Raw genomic sequence first — 15,520 nt, 5'->3', positions numbered from 1 at the left:
GTATTTATATTTAATGTGTTGAATTTTAATACAAAAGTTTAAGAATTTTGCTTAGGAAAATACAAAAAGTTTTCTTGTAAACAGAATTCTGGAACAAAGGAGACTCATGATGGCTCTATATGTCTCGATCCTTTTATAAAGTTCTTAAAGAATTAAGAATTCTTAATAGCATTCTATAAGAATACTTATAATTATGACCTTACAGAAATACTCCTTTCTTATCACTTCAGAATGTGTATATTCATTCCTATATCAATTTTTGTAAGACTTTAGCTAAAAACTGCTTAGTTTAAACATTGATGTTTAAAATCTGTGATGTACAGTTGGCTTTTAAAAAATTTAAACATGTAATTATGATATTTAGAATAAAAGTTACCTCACGGTTATTCTTTGAGCAGAGATTCTCTTTTGAAAATAGACTTGAAATTTCCAACTCTTCCCCATCTGCAGCTGAAATTTATTTGTTATAATAGTTAAACAAATGTGGGGAAAGAATGTAAATTTAAGATAAATCAGGTTGCTGACACTGAAAATTAACTTTTCTTCCTTTTTCTTTTATCCTCATTAGCTCAGTTTTGAAACCTTTGCTCTATCAGTATACATTTTTCTCCATTTTAAGGTTTTGAAATATGAAACAGAATCTTTGGTATTCTTCAGATGGAAGTCATATTAATTTTAACATTTCATTTCAGCGCTTGTTTATTTGGCAGACTAGTGAAAATGACCATGTTTGATGCTGAGCTTGGTATTAATCAACATTGCTAATGGATTTGCTCTGGTTTTCTTACTAGGATCTTTTAGAAAGCAGTTTAATTTGTTTAGAATTTAGGTATACCTTAAACCATTTAAGTTTAGAAAAAATGTACATGAGTCATGATTTTAGAATATACCAATCTATGTGTTCATGACTATTATATTAATGTTAGTCATTAGTTTGAAATATTTTGCTGTTAGTGATTATTAATGGCATTTTCCCCAAATATAGAATTATATAGCCAATGGCCTTATTAATTTTTTAATCTTTACATAATGTTCATATATTTCTTTAAGTAATAAGTAATAGTTAAAAATTAGAAAAAAAAGATGTTTGATTTTTAGGGGCTTGGACGTCATATATTTCAACATGATTGTCTAGAGAAAACTTAATTATTTCCCATTAATACATTAAAAATTTTAAGTTAATAGAGATCTATTCTAGAGATTTTTCAGCTCTGCTGATCAATCCTGATATAAATAGAACTCCCTTGCTTATAACTTAGATTTTCAAAATTCTTTATAATCTGCACACCCTTTGTATCTAAAGAGTACTATTTAAGATTTAAAATCTCAGAGTCTTTGGGAGAAAATATATACAGAACTGTGTACAAAGATTACAAAAAATATGAAAACATTTTTTGCTTATGAGATACTGTGTGTCATTTAAAACTGAGTTGAAGAGGCAAGATTATACCTGACCTCAAAATCCTGGATCAGAACTATCTACAAACTACATTTAGAAGCAAAATCACTAGCGCAGATGAAGGATGTTTACTTGCTAAATGTGTTTATCTCTAGATGTCTGAGCTACGTATTACGGGATATGGCATTTCTGGAGCATACAGTCTGTGCTCAGCAGTGTGTTCAGTACTTGCTGTGTGTTACATGTGTTATCTCATTGTATTTCATTTAATCCCGGCAATAACCTTGGAATAACATAGCATTTTTTTGAAGTAGGTTGAGTCACGCTAGTAAAGTAATGCTCAAAATTCTCCAAGCCAGGCTTTAGCAATACGTGAACCGTGAACTTCCAGATGTTCAAGCTGGTTTTAGAAAAGGCAGAGGAACCAGAGATCAAATTGCCAACATCCTCTGGATCATGGAAAAAGCAAGAGAGTTCCAGAAAAACATCTATTTCTGCTTTATTGACTATGCCAAAGCCTTTGACTGTGTGGATCACAATAAACTGTGGAAAATTTTGAGAGAGATGGGAATACCAGACCACCTGACCTGCCTCTTGAGAAATCTGTATGCAGGTCGGGAAGCAATTGTTAGAACTGGACATGGAACAACAGACAGGTTCCAAATAGGAAAAGGAGTACGTCAAGGCTGTATATTGTCACCCTGCTTATTTAACGTCTATGCAGAGTACATCATGAGAAGCGCTGGGCTGGAGGAAGCACAGGCTGGAATCAAGATTGCTGGGAGAAATCTCAATAACCTCAGATATGCAGATGACACCACCCTTATGGCAGAAAGTGAAGAGGAACTAAAGAGCCTCTTGATGAAAGTGAAAGAGGAGAGTGAAAAAGTTGGCTTAAAGCCCAACATTCAGAAAACTAAGATCTTGGCATCCAGTCCCATCACTTCATGGCAAATAGATGGGGAAACAGTGTCAGACTTCATTTTTTGGGGCTCCAAAATCACTGCAGATGGTGATTGTAGCCATGAAATTAAAAGACTCTTACTCTATGGAAGGAAAGTTATGACCAACCTAGACAGCATATTCAAAAGCAGAGACATTACTTTGTCAGCAAAGGTCCATCTATTCAAGGCTATGGTTTTTCCAGTGGTCGTGTATAGATGTGAGAATTGGACTATAAAGAAGGCTGAGCACCGAAGAATTGATGCTTTTGAACTGTGGTGTTGGAGAAGACTCTTGAGAGTCCCTTGGACTGCAAGGAGATCCAACCAGTCCATCCTAAAGGAGATCAGTCCTGGGTGTTCATTGGAAGGACTGATGTTGAAGCTGAAATTCCCATACTTTGGCCACCTGATGCAAAGAGCTGACTCATTTGAAAAGACCCTGATGCTGGGAAAGATTGAGGGCAGGAGGAGAAAAGGACGACAGAGGTTGAGATGGTTGAATGGCACCACCAACTCAATGGACATAAATTTGGGTAGACTCTGGGAGTTGGTGATGGACAGGGAGGCCTGGCGTGCTGTAGTTCATTGGATGGCAAAGAGCTGGACACAACTGAGTGACTGAACTGAACTGAGTCACAGTGTTTCAGGTATACAATATAAGTGAATTGCTTTACTGTATGCCTGAAACAATGTAAGTCAACAATATTATATTTTTCATATTCTTTTCCATTATAGGTTATTACAAGATATTGAGTATAGTTCCCTGCTATACAGTAGGCCCTTATTTATCTATTTTATATACAGTAATATGTATCTGTTAATCCCAAATTCCTAATTTATCCCCCCTGTCCCCTTTAGTAACCCATAAGTTTGTTTTCTATATCTGTGAGTCTACTTCTTTCTTGTAAATAAGTTCGTGTGTGTGTTTTTTTTAGACTCCACATGTGAGTGATGGCATGTAATATTTGTCTTTCTCTGTGTGGCTCAGTATATAAGTGCGTCCTTGTGGCTGTAAATGGCATTATCTCATTCTTTTCATGGCTGAGTGATGTTCCATTGTATATGTGTACCACATCTTCTTTATTCATGGGAATCCATCCTGTTGATGGACACTTAGGTTGCTTCCATGTTTTGGCTATTATAAATAGTGCTGCTATAAACACTGGGGTGTGTGTATCTTTTTGAATTAGAGTTTTTGTAAAATAAAAAAAAAATCTGACCATCAGAAATCTTTTAAAAGGTACTTAATGCTTAAATTTGGTTTCCATTAATATTCTTTATTGTGTCTTTACTGACAGTTGTGTCCAGCACTGCCATTAGGTAAACTGTCTTTCATTTTTTATTTCTGATAAAATTATTAAACTGCTTAAGTTTGTCATGTATTTTTTAACATCAAGCAGATTTGAGTTTTCATTAAACTCATTAGAAATGATAGAAGAAGGTGATGGCTCTGCTACAGTTGAATGTGAGGGAACAATAATAGGGAATAGTATTTCAAGATAGTTAAAATAGCTCTAGTGTGATTTTTCAAAACTGCCTGTTGTCAGAAGTGCCCTAAACCCACCGTCAGGTTTGGATGACTCATGGGAGGACTTGGCAGAACTTAGTCTGTGGTAGCGCTCGTGATTGAGGGGCGTTACAGTGAAAGAACACAAAGCAGAATCCGCGCGGAGAAAGGTGCACGGGGCCAAGTCGAGAAGAAAGGAGGCTCAAGTTTCCAGACCTCCCTGTGAGGTCACGCATGATGTGTGGATGCCGACTGCAAGGAGTTGCAAGACATGCAAAGTGTTCTCTGCCAGAGAAGCTATTTAGAAACCAAGTTCCTGGGATGGGTTTCGTCGGGGCTCATCGCATAGGCAATGCTGTGCCTCGTTTGTTCCCAGTCTCCAGCTTGCAGAAGGACAGCAGGTGTTTATCATAAACCACACTGTGGATGAAGTTTAGGTGCAGTGAGCGCTCTTTATCTTTTAGAGAAACTTTTATATGACTGTAGGGAACTGTTGACCAGCCAAGTTCCCAAAAGCCAGCCACAGGGCAGCCTTGCAGCAGCCTTCTTAAGGGTAGGTAGTGTCAGCCTGTTCTGTTAGGCTGTGCAGGGTTCAAGAGGTATTGGGGAAATTAGGTATTCTTGGTCATTTACAGTAATATGGTGGGCATGATTGCAGTTGAAACTTCAGCCTAACAGTATAACTAAGGGTATTTATTTTGTCTAGCTGTTAATTTCAGGTATTGAAGGAATTGAGTCTCTGTGCATAGAATTATTTAGTAAGTGGTAGCTCAGTTTCTGTTGAAAAGCCAGTAGGATGTATTATTGTTGTTATCATTGTTACCATTTTTATTATACTTCATTTGAGAGAAACGGTTTATAGTATTACACCATTCCAGAAGTGCCTACTTTATAATTTGGACTACCTAGAATTATTTTTTTAATGATGATATATAAGTATAAATAACAAATGACTGGGATAATAAAAGCCATATCATCTTCTATATCAAACTGGAACCAGCGTAAATAAGACCTCCGGTTAAGCAAATAGCTCTGATTGAGAGAGGACAGTGGCAGACTTGTCTCTTGTTTTCTTGTATCATGAACACTGGATGCTGTGTTAGGCTGCAGATATTGTCTCCTGTTTTCCACTATGTAACACAATGTCTGGCACGTATTATAGTAGGTGCTTAAGTATTTACTGAATGAATGAGTAACTGAGCGAGTGTGTGAGTGAAACGAGTGACTGGTGAGATGTCAGGGAAACTTAATCCCTAAGATACCAGAACAATGTGGTAAAGAAAAAGCTGCTTCTGCCATTTCATACAGATTATCAAGGATTCTCCAATAGTTAATTGTTTATTCTACATGACCCTTCTGGAATGTTGAGATAGAGGAAATTAGCTTCTCATGTAAAAGAATTGGCTGTGTAACTTTTCCAGTGCCTAGGTTCTCAGGTTTGGGCTTCCCTGGGGGCTCAGTGGTAGAGAATTTGCCTGCCAATGCAGAAGAGGTGGTTTGATCCCTGGGCCAGGAAGATCTCCTGGAGGAGATGGCAACCCACTCCAGTTCTCTTGCTGGGATAATCCCATGGACAGAGGAGTCTGGGTTGCAGTACACAGAGTTGCAAAAGGGTCAGACATGGCTTAGCAACTAAATGACAAAAACAACAATTTCTCAGAATGGACCTTTTAAAGGGAATTTCCAAAGATTGAACAAATGCACCCTGATTGTTTTCCTTTCCTTTTCTTTTTTCTGTTTTAAAGAGAGTCAGTCCCCTGTCATGGTATTAGAGTTTTCTTTAAAATATCATATTTTTGTTTTCCTTTAGAGATTTAATAGGCCGAGAAAAGGACAAATCACTACTAAGTTAGATTACTACCACTTTACCAAAAATGTCTCCTCCTTTTCTCTCCAGCAATGCCCAGGAGCCTTCTCAGCAGCCTGCCCCATCAGCTGGTGCAGCTTGGAGCTCCCCCGAGAGGCCGGGAAGCCCAGGCTCGGCCAGACCAGGGGTGGCTGGGCTCACCACTGCTGCCGCCTTCAAGCCTCTGGCGTCCAGTGGGATCAAGTCACCAAACTGGCAACGGCCCAGCCAAGCAGGTACTTCGCCAAAGAAATCTCTTGTTTTTTTGCATTTAAGTGTAACTATGAAAATGTGTTCTGGGATATATTGCAGCTAGAATTCACTGCTGAAACCCTTCTCAATCATCTGAGATTTACGAAAGACTGGGAAGAGTAGTTGCAGCTATCTTTTCCTCTGAAGTGTCTGATTAACATCCTCTGTGTGTGTGACAGTTGCCACTTGCTCTTTATAATTATAGAATTGAGAGCGTTTCCTGGTTTTCCAGATTACCCATAAAGCATGGGTTGATTTGTAAATTTGGGGTCTTATTAACAAACTATGTTGTTTGAAGGTTAGCCTTGGACATACAACTTCCTGGTTTTGATCATATACACAGAATAACAGGGACAGATACATTTGCTGCCGTCAGTTATCGAAGAAAGTGTCTTTTACTTCCTGTCGTCGGGCTCCATCTGGAAACCTGACTTTACATTCACTTCTATAGATAAATAGCTTTAAATAAAGTCACTTACCCTTGACCCTCAGTTTTCTGATCTGCAAAATGGAAGACTAAATACTTCTCCCAACGTGAGTGAAGGTTATGGTTATAGGATGAAAGTGCCACTTTAAGATGGGACTACACTTAAATGTTGCTGATCCCACCCTCAGTCTTCATCTCTTTAGATAATATGTCATCAAAATTCCCTTTACTACCCAGCCACTGGTAATTTACTTCCTATCAGGCTTCCGTGATAGGGGAGAATCCGCCTGCAGTGCCGGAGACCCTGGTTCAGTTCCTGGGTCAGGAAGATCCTCTGGAGAAGGGACAGGCTACCCACTCCAGTATTCTTGAGCTTCCCTTGTGGCTCAGTTGGTAAAGAGTCCACCTACAATCCGGGAGACCTGGGATTGATCCCTGGGTTGGGAGGATCCCCTGGAGAAGGGAAAGGCTGCGCACTCCAGTGTTCTGGCCTGGAGAATCACATGGACTGTATAGCCCTTGGGGTCGCAAAGAGTCAGACTTGACAAAATGACTTTCACTTCACTTCTCACCCCCCACCTTGTTGACCTCCAAGTGGCACCTCCAACGCTACGTGTCTGAGAAAACCCTACCTGTCTCTGGGGATGATAACCAGGCACCAGAGCGAGAGTGAAAGCTTGAGACTCCGTTCCCATGCTCTCACAGGAACTAACACCCAATGATTCCTTCTCTTCCTGAGTATTTCTCAGATTTCTTTTCTCCTCTTTGTGGTCACAGCAGCTGCCTTGGTCCAGGCCCTGGTCTTTGCAGACGACTCCTAATCAATTTCCCCATCTCCTTCTCACCCTGGAAATGTCCTCCTTACTGCAAGGGGTATTTCTGAAACTCATTTGCCCACATTACTCCCCTGCTGCAAAGGCTCGACTGTTTCCCCCTTCCTTCACTAATCATGAAGACCTTTTCCCTCTGACCTCTGCTAACTTTTCAGTCTCATCTCCTGCTGCTCACACTTTGTAACTGCTCTGGTTTTACTAAAACTTCTTCAGTTACTGAGACTTGCCATGTTAATTTGCTTTTGAAAGTTCAGGTTCCTCTGCAAAGAAGACACTTTTTTAACTTACCCCTTGAATATTTCTAGTCTTCCATCATCAGTTTTGGGATGGGTATTAATTGAATATACAAGGGGCTGCTTTGGAAAATATGATAACTTTATAACTTTCTATATAAAAATAGGTCATTTATTATTTTTTTTTGTTGATAAGAGTGGAAAGAATGAATTTTTAGTTAATTAGGAATCCATCTTTGTTTCATATTTTCCATAACATTTAAATATATTAACACTACATTTATTGTAAGTAAATTATCTTTAATAAATTACTAATTATTTATATAGTTAAAATTTATTTCTTAGTGTCATTTGCATGTTTTGAATTACCATTACTAATTTTTAAAGCTAAAAGCATTGTGTGGAAGAAAGAGGAAAGGCCGTTACACATGACCTGGACTATTTTGTTTGCTTGTTTATTATTATTACCTTAATTTAAACAAAGGTTTTTTAAATTGACTGAGCTGCCCAGCAGGTAGGATCTTAGTTCCCCAGCCAGGGATCAAACCTGTGCCCCCTGCAGTGGAAGAGCAGGGTCCTCACCACTTGATGCCAGGAGATCCCCTGATTGAGACTATTTTAAACAAAAGACTATTTTATTACTTTTGGAAACTTTAAAGATTTAGAATAATATCATTAGCAAGACCTGTTTTCTTGGAAAAAATGCTGACATCTCAGCCCTCAGTTCAGTTCAGTTCAGCCGCTCAGTCGTGTTCAACTCTTTGCAACCCCGTCAATCGCAGCACGCCAGGCCTCCCTGTCCATCACCAACTCCCGGAGTTCACCCAAACTCATGTCCATCGAGTCGGTGATGCCATCCAGCCATCTCATCCTCTGTCATCCCCTTCTCCTCGTGCCCCCAACCCCTCCCAGCATCAGGATCTTTTCCAATGAGTCAACTCTTCCCATGAGGTGGCCAAAGTACTGGAATTTCAGCTTTAGCATCAGTCCCTCCAATGAACACCCAGGACTGATCTCCTTTAGAATGGACTGGTTGGATCTCCTTGCAGTCCAAGGGCCCTACACATTTTTAATTATTTCCACTTATTTAGAACTTACCTATAACAATGAAGAATTGCTGTATTTATTTTATATATGACTGAATACAAAAAGTAACTTTCACAAAAAATTTGGGGGGTTTAGTAATTGGAAGCAAACAGGAGAATGTTTCCTAAAAGAGCAAGGAAAAGACTAAATTTCAGAGGTAGAACTGAAAGGAGGGTACAGAGCATACGTGCTGTGAAGTGCAGGAAGGTATGTGTACCGCTTTTGGAAAATCAGAAACTGGGGGCAAAATACTACTCAGCCTGTTAGAATAAAAAGGAAACTTCCAATTGATGTCAAACTCTTGGAGGATACACTACAGCAAAATTACCACGAGGGGGCGATAGAATCCTTTTTTTCTCTCAATCTAATACAATTTAATAATCAAAACAGGCAAACAAATATAATCATGATTCACATGGTTAGTATTTAAAATATTAACCCTTTTACAGAAAGTGTAACTGAATTTAATCTGATCAAAACTATAACAGGGTAGAAAACTGTATGTTATATAGTATAAAGCATTAATTATTATTAAAAGGAAGTATATTTTGCCATTGTGAAGTGTTAGTTGAATTACATCTTGATGCTTAAATCAGAAAATATTTGCAGAACTCCTGCTGTTTATCTTGCTCTAGGTACTATACTGGCACTTAGTGAGTTTATGTTATGTTAAAGTTACTTATTTTATGTTACTTTGTAAAAATTGTAAAATAAATACAAAATTCCTAGCCACTCAAGTTCTTTTATTGTACTCTAACAGTATACCGTATTTCAAACAAAATAAATCAATACCTCAGAGTCTACTCTTAGTCTCTAATAAATAGTTTCAAGGACTTCCTTATGCAAATGTTTCCCGTTTGTTCTTTTGATTTAGAAGGTTTTACCTGTCACATTTGACTGTGTGGGTCATGACAAACTGAGAGATGGGAATACCAGACCCTCTTACCCGTCTCCCGAGAAACCTGTTTGCAGGGCAAGAAGCAGCAGTTAGAACCCTATATGGAACAACTGATTGGCTCAAGGTCAAGAAAGGAGTACAACAGGGCTGTCTGCTGTCACCCTGTTTGTTTAACCTATATGCTGAGCACATTGTGAGAAATGCTGGGCTGGATAAGTTATAAGACGAAATCAAGATTGGTGGGAGAAATATCAACAGCCTCAGATATGCAGATGATACCACTCTACTCTTGTTGAGGATAAAGGAGGAGAGTGAAAGAGCCGGCTTAAAACTAATATGAAAAAAACTAAGATCGTGGCATCCTGCCCCATTACTGCATGGCAAATAGAAGGGGAAAAGGAGGAAGTAGAGATTTCCTCTTCTTGGGCTCTAAAATCACTGTGGACAGTGACTGCAGCCATGAAATCCGAAGACAGTTGCTTCTTGGCAGGAAAGTGGTGACAAGCCTAGACAGTGTGTTGAAAAGCAGAGACATTACTCTGCCAGCTAAGGTCCGTATAGTCAAGGCTATGGTCTTCCCAGTGGTATCATTATGGTTGTGAGAGCTGGACTGTAAAAAAAGGCAGAATGCCAAAGAATTGATGCTTTTGCACTGTGGTACTGGAGAAGACTCCTGAAAGTCCCTTGGACAGCAAGGAGATCAAGCCAGTCTTAAGGGAGATCAACCCTAAATATTCACTGGAAGGACTGATGCTGAAGCTCCAGTATTATGGTCATCTGATGCGAACAGCTGACTCATTGGAAAAGTCCTTGATGCTGGGAAAGAGTGAGGGCAGAAGGAGAAGAGGGCATCAGAGGATGAGATGGCTGGACGGCATTACCGATTCAGTGAACATGAACTTGGACAAATTCTGGGAGATGGTGTGGGACAGGGAGGCCTGGCGTGCTGCAGTCCATGGTGTTGCAAAGAGTCGGACACAACTAGGTGATTGAACAACAAACGTTGTCACATGATGTGTTCTTAATGTTCTTCACAACTGACCTGTGAAAAGGACAGTTTCCACCAAAGTTTGCAAAAGCTTCAGAGGCAAGTCACTGCACTCCTTTGGACTCAGATATGGCATTAGCAGGTGGCATTGCTTCTCTCATACCAAGAACTTCAGGTGTCTTTTTCTTGATAGTTCAGAGCTGTGCTCTAGTGAGGGTTAAGAAAAGAGGAAAAAAAGATTTTTTAATCCCCCCACCCTCCCACCATCACCAAAGAGTTCCTATCACCAGTGATGTCATTTTAAAATAATTCCTACAATGGGGTAGGAAGGATGGGATCAGAATCACTAAAATGCAGTCTGTGGCCCATTTCGTTGATAATGAAACAGTTTAATGGATCATAGCCAGTATTTTCATTTAAAAATGAAATAGAATAGAAAAATTGAGAATATTTTACTATATGAAGTATTTTAACATATTATGGGTAGATATCATGTTATGAAAATGTGGTTTTAGTTTACATATATATGTATGTATGTGTATATGTATGTACATAATTATATACAAACATGTATTTTGGATCAGCAGATAAAGTGTACAACAGGAAAAGTGTATTTCTTATTTTTTTTTATAGTTAAGAAAAAGTTTGAAAGTCATTTATTTAAAGAAGTATTTTAGTCATGAGTTTTGAAATGATAACCAAAAAGAAGAAAAAAGATTGCATTGAAAGGGTAATTGAAATTTTATGCCTTACTAGTGTATTCTGAACCTGTCATGGGTTTCTATAATACTACCTCCATTAACATTCTGACTTTAAATCTTAGATCATTTTACTTGTGGTATAATACAGCCTGTGTTATCCAGAAGTCTTTCAAGAAGACAGTAAAGCATTAAGTGTTAGTTGCTCAGTCATGTCCGACTCTTTGTGACCCCATATACTGTAGCCTGCCAAGCTCCTCTGTCCATGGAATTCTCCAGGCAAGAATACTAGTGGGTAGCCATTCCCTTCTCCAGGGGATCTTCCCAACCCAGGGATCGAACCTGGATCTTCTGCATTGCAGGCATATTCTTTACCATCTGAGCCACCAACGAAGTCCATAGGGTGTTGTTCGGTGAGTCACATTTAATTCTTTTTGACCCCATGGACTGTAACCCACCAGGCTCTTCCATCCAGTTGATAAATAGGAGCTAGGTGTGTATGTAACAGCATTATGGTTTAGACTGGTCTTCTTCGTTTTCTCAGGCATATTCTTTAACGTACATCACCATACATAAACAAGCTTGCCAGTGACTGACAAAGAAATAAATATTTTAGGATGCAAAATGTTAAAGAGTTCATAGTCTGCATGAAAGTATCAAGATACAAAAGAAAGGTGGACCCATGGTGGAGTTTTTATGTAAGCTAGCAGTACTGCTGCCTGCTTGCCCTGTACGTTGGTGTACTTCTAGAATTCAGGTGCAGTAGTCCCTGTAGAACTGTTCACTGATCTATAAAGATACATAAAAGGTGAGGTTCTTGATATTTTTCAGAATTGAAGATTTGTACTTTTTACACTAATATTTTAATACCTGCATGTATTTGTATGTCTGATAGGTATTTTAATGCTCAAAACCTTCATACTGTATATGAATAAGTGGTTAGGTAGATATTCTTTAAACCTTCGTAAAGGTAATGGTGTAAGTTTAAAATATGTTCCTGTGTTTATGTAGGTGCCCTAATTTGCTGTGTAATATTTTTTCTAGATTCTGTTTAGGTTATAAATACGAGATTGCATGCTGAGTCGCTCAGTCGTGTCTCACTCCTTGCAACCCTGTGGACTGTAGCCCACAAGGCTCCTTTGTCCATGGGATTTTCCAGGCAAGAATACTGGAGTGGGTTGCCATTTACTCCTCCAGGGAATAGATACCAGATTAGGTAAATTTAATTCATTTGATGCAAGTGTGTGTGTGTGTGTGTGTGTGTGTGTGTATCTATCTTACTGTCTTACCAAATATAGTCAGGTGTTTTTTCATAAATCCAGTCTTAGTTATGAAGGACTAAATGATGCACATCAGTTTTCTAACTTCAATTATTTGCAAAATGAGAATGACCAGTTCCTTAGAATATAAGCAGTGCTTTCTTAGATTGGGCCATTGTTCATCACTGTTTATTGACGGGAAGGCCCTGAAGTATAGGAGTTCCTGCCCTCTGCTGTAGGAATTTCACAAGACCAAAGATATTCCCCAGGTAGAGAATTCTGGGGCTTTGGTTTCTTTATCTATTAAAAGAAGAGTCTAAAAAGGTCCCCTGTAGCATTGTTGGGAAGTTCAAATGATATATATGGAAGTGTTTGGTACATAGAGGGCACTCAAGAAAGGGTAAGTTTTTAGCCTTTTATTCCTTTTAATGATAGTATTTAAAACTTACGCTGTTACCATCTAGTAAAACACTTCTCCTCATGTGACTTCCTTGCTTAAAAATGTTTTGGGAGCTCTGCCACCCACTAAATGTTTGGCTTCTTACCAGGGCTTACAGTCCTCTCACACCTCGTGCCAGCCTCGCCTCCAGCCGCAGTATGTAATATTGTTCCTCGTGGCCCCTCCAGTCCAGTCACACTCCAGTTCATGAGTTCATCCTGTTCCTTGGACACACACCTCAGTGCTTTGTACAAGAGGCTCTTTTTATTTGAAATGCTTCCTACCCTTTTACCCCTGAAAAACTTTTCTTCACTCTTTAAGACCAGGTGTCATCTCCTTTGTGAACCTTTGTTGAACCCTGGAAATAGTTGCCTATTCTTTCTCTGTGTTCTACAAAATTTTGATCATGGCTCTATTATAGCATTCACATTTATTTTGATTATTTACATATGTGCATTTTATCATCATTTTTAGGTCCCCTAAAGAACAGGGATCGGGTCTTACTAATCTTTGTTTTACAGCACAAAACCAGTAGCTGGCATGTACCGTCTCTAGGCCCTCGGTAAATGTTAGAGAGTGATGAGTGGCGGACAGGTTAGTTTGTCTTATTTTAGACATCTTCCTATGATGTGAGGGATTCTCCAGACATTGTTCTTTCCTCCTAGTGGGTGTTAGTTGCTCAGTCGTGTCTACTCTTTGCAGTCCCATGGGCTGTAGCCTGCCAGGCTCCTCTGTCCATGGGTTCTCTTAGGCAGGAATACTGGAGTAGGTTGCCATTTCCTTCTCCACGGGGTCTTCCTGACCCAGGGATCAACCCAGGTCTCCTGCATCACAGGCAGATTCTTTACCGCCTGAGCCACCAGGGAACCTATTCTTTCCTCCTACCAGACTTGAAATTCCCACAATGGTCCTTGAACAAAGGTGGACGAGCTGTCTGCCATAGGCTGCCAGTAAACACTGGACAAATCCATAAAGGAGAAGGTGCTCCATTGTCCTTGTCGCTTTAGACTTCCAGAAGGCTTCAAAGTTTTGAACATAAACAATACTCTAATTAGTACTCTGTTATTATTTTCCAGTGATTAAAAAGTGTAATAGATTTATAGCCGTATATTAGGAATTTTTACTCAAAAAATTTAGAATTTTATGGCATATAGGGTACCAAGCATTGGAGTGCAGAGGAAATATTAGAGGTGTTCACCCACCATGTCACTGTGGATGAATTAACTTCGATGCAAAATACCAGCAACAGAAATCAATTTTTAAGAAAATGAAAAACAAGATCCAAAGAGCGAAATCCATTTACAAGATCCAGGTCAGAAGATTTGGAGGTCTAGATTGATGTAAAGGGGAGAAAGAGACCAATAAAGTTCCGGTGACACAGTCCTAAGGTGAGGTAAACATTTGTTTACACTGGAGTCATTTTATGCAAGAACACAGCGTTCATGTTTGTGCCTAAAGTAAGATCATATGAGTCGATGCCCCTTGAATATTTTTAGGAAGAGGCCAAGTTGGAGGGGGAACAACATATTCAAAAGCTCTCAGAGAACTTGGCTTCCTGGCAGAAGGACAAATAGCTCAGTACTTCTAGGACGGTACAGAGGCCAGGGAAGAAAGTTGGATGGGTTAGTGGGGTGGCCAGTCAGAAAGGGCTTTGAAAGTAAAAGAATGCAGACTGAGGCCACAGGAAAGCGATTACTAGATTTGTAAGTTGGAAAATAACTAATCAGCTTTGCATTATTAAGAGATCATGATAGTGGTAATGTGTTTAAAGATTATTATGACCTCGATGTAGAGATTAAGACTGGAATCTTAGAGACTGTTGAGAGGTTGTTGAGGTAATCCAGTGTAGGGGTGGTGATAATGAATATCACCCTGAGCTTTGGCAGTATAAACCCAGAGAATTCCAACACCAAGAGAATGTGGAGTGCTTACATGTAAACCTGCCTGGGAAGTAAGTTCTAACCAGTGCTCCCAGAAGAAGCTTTATTCTTTATAGAATATTCACATATCCTCAGTTAAAACCCTGGTAGGGAATTGTACTCAGCTTGAAAAGACTGTACTTCGTCCTAAGTCAGACTACAGCACAAAAATTTGGGTGAATATGTCTTTATGTTATGTGTGTAAGTTATAAAATATAAATCTGAATGGATTACATGTTGTACTTGAGAAATAAGTTAGAGTTAACTTTCACAATATAGCTAGTCTGTGTTTGCAGCATTTCCACACGTGAGTGCGTTGACTTCCCCTAAATCAGCATTTTCTAAACACTGGGTATTTTTTGTTTATTTGTAGTTGCAAATATGAGATTGGTGACTTAGGCATGATCCTGATGGCATTGCTTACCTTTGTAGGAAGCACTTATACTACATGTTGTCAGGGAAATTAACATTATAAACTGGAAAAGGGGTTTCTTCCAAGATAGCCCTTTTTCTTCTTTTTAGAGGAAAAATTCTATAGAGTCCCATTGATCAAAAATTAAATACTCATGTTCTTATTTGTATGTAGTTCAGAAAGCTTTAACTCCATAAATAGGCTTTTCAATTATTTTTCATACAGGTTTTTTTCCTCCTTTCACACTTTCATCTTGAGAGCATTTGTAATAATACTTCAGTATATTAACATTTTGATGCTTTTAATAAATAAATTGTAATTTATTTAAAAATCATTGAAATATACAGTCTTGGCTAATACTCTAATCACCATTTTCTATA

General features: G+C 38.8%; 1 protein-coding gene across 9 annotated transcripts in view; it reads left to right on the top strand.

The window, feature by feature from the left end:
• Positions 1-15,520, top strand: part of PDLIM5 (PDZ and LIM domain 5) — a 239,224-nt gene that overhangs the window by 172,475 nt on the left and 51,229 nt on the right. For all 9 annotated transcript variants that reach the window (XM_069593676.1, XM_069593675.1, XM_069593673.1 and 6 more), the window contains one exon: positions 5,748-5,932. In XM_069593676.1, coding sequence (XP_069449777.1) covers positions 5,748-5,932 — 185 coding nt within the window. The remainder of the gene's footprint in view (positions 1-5,747; positions 5,933-15,520) is intronic.

Source organism: Ovis canadensis, chromosome 6 (genome assembly GCF_042477335.2).
Source record: "Ovis canadensis isolate MfBH-ARS-UI-01 breed Bighorn chromosome 6, ARS-UI_OviCan_v2, whole genome shotgun sequence".
Taxonomy (NCBI): Eukaryota; Metazoa; Chordata; class Mammalia; order Artiodactyla; family Bovidae; genus Ovis; species Ovis canadensis.
The sequence above is the reverse complement of the archived record's forward strand: the minus strand, read 5'-3'. Positions and strand labels throughout refer to the sequence as shown.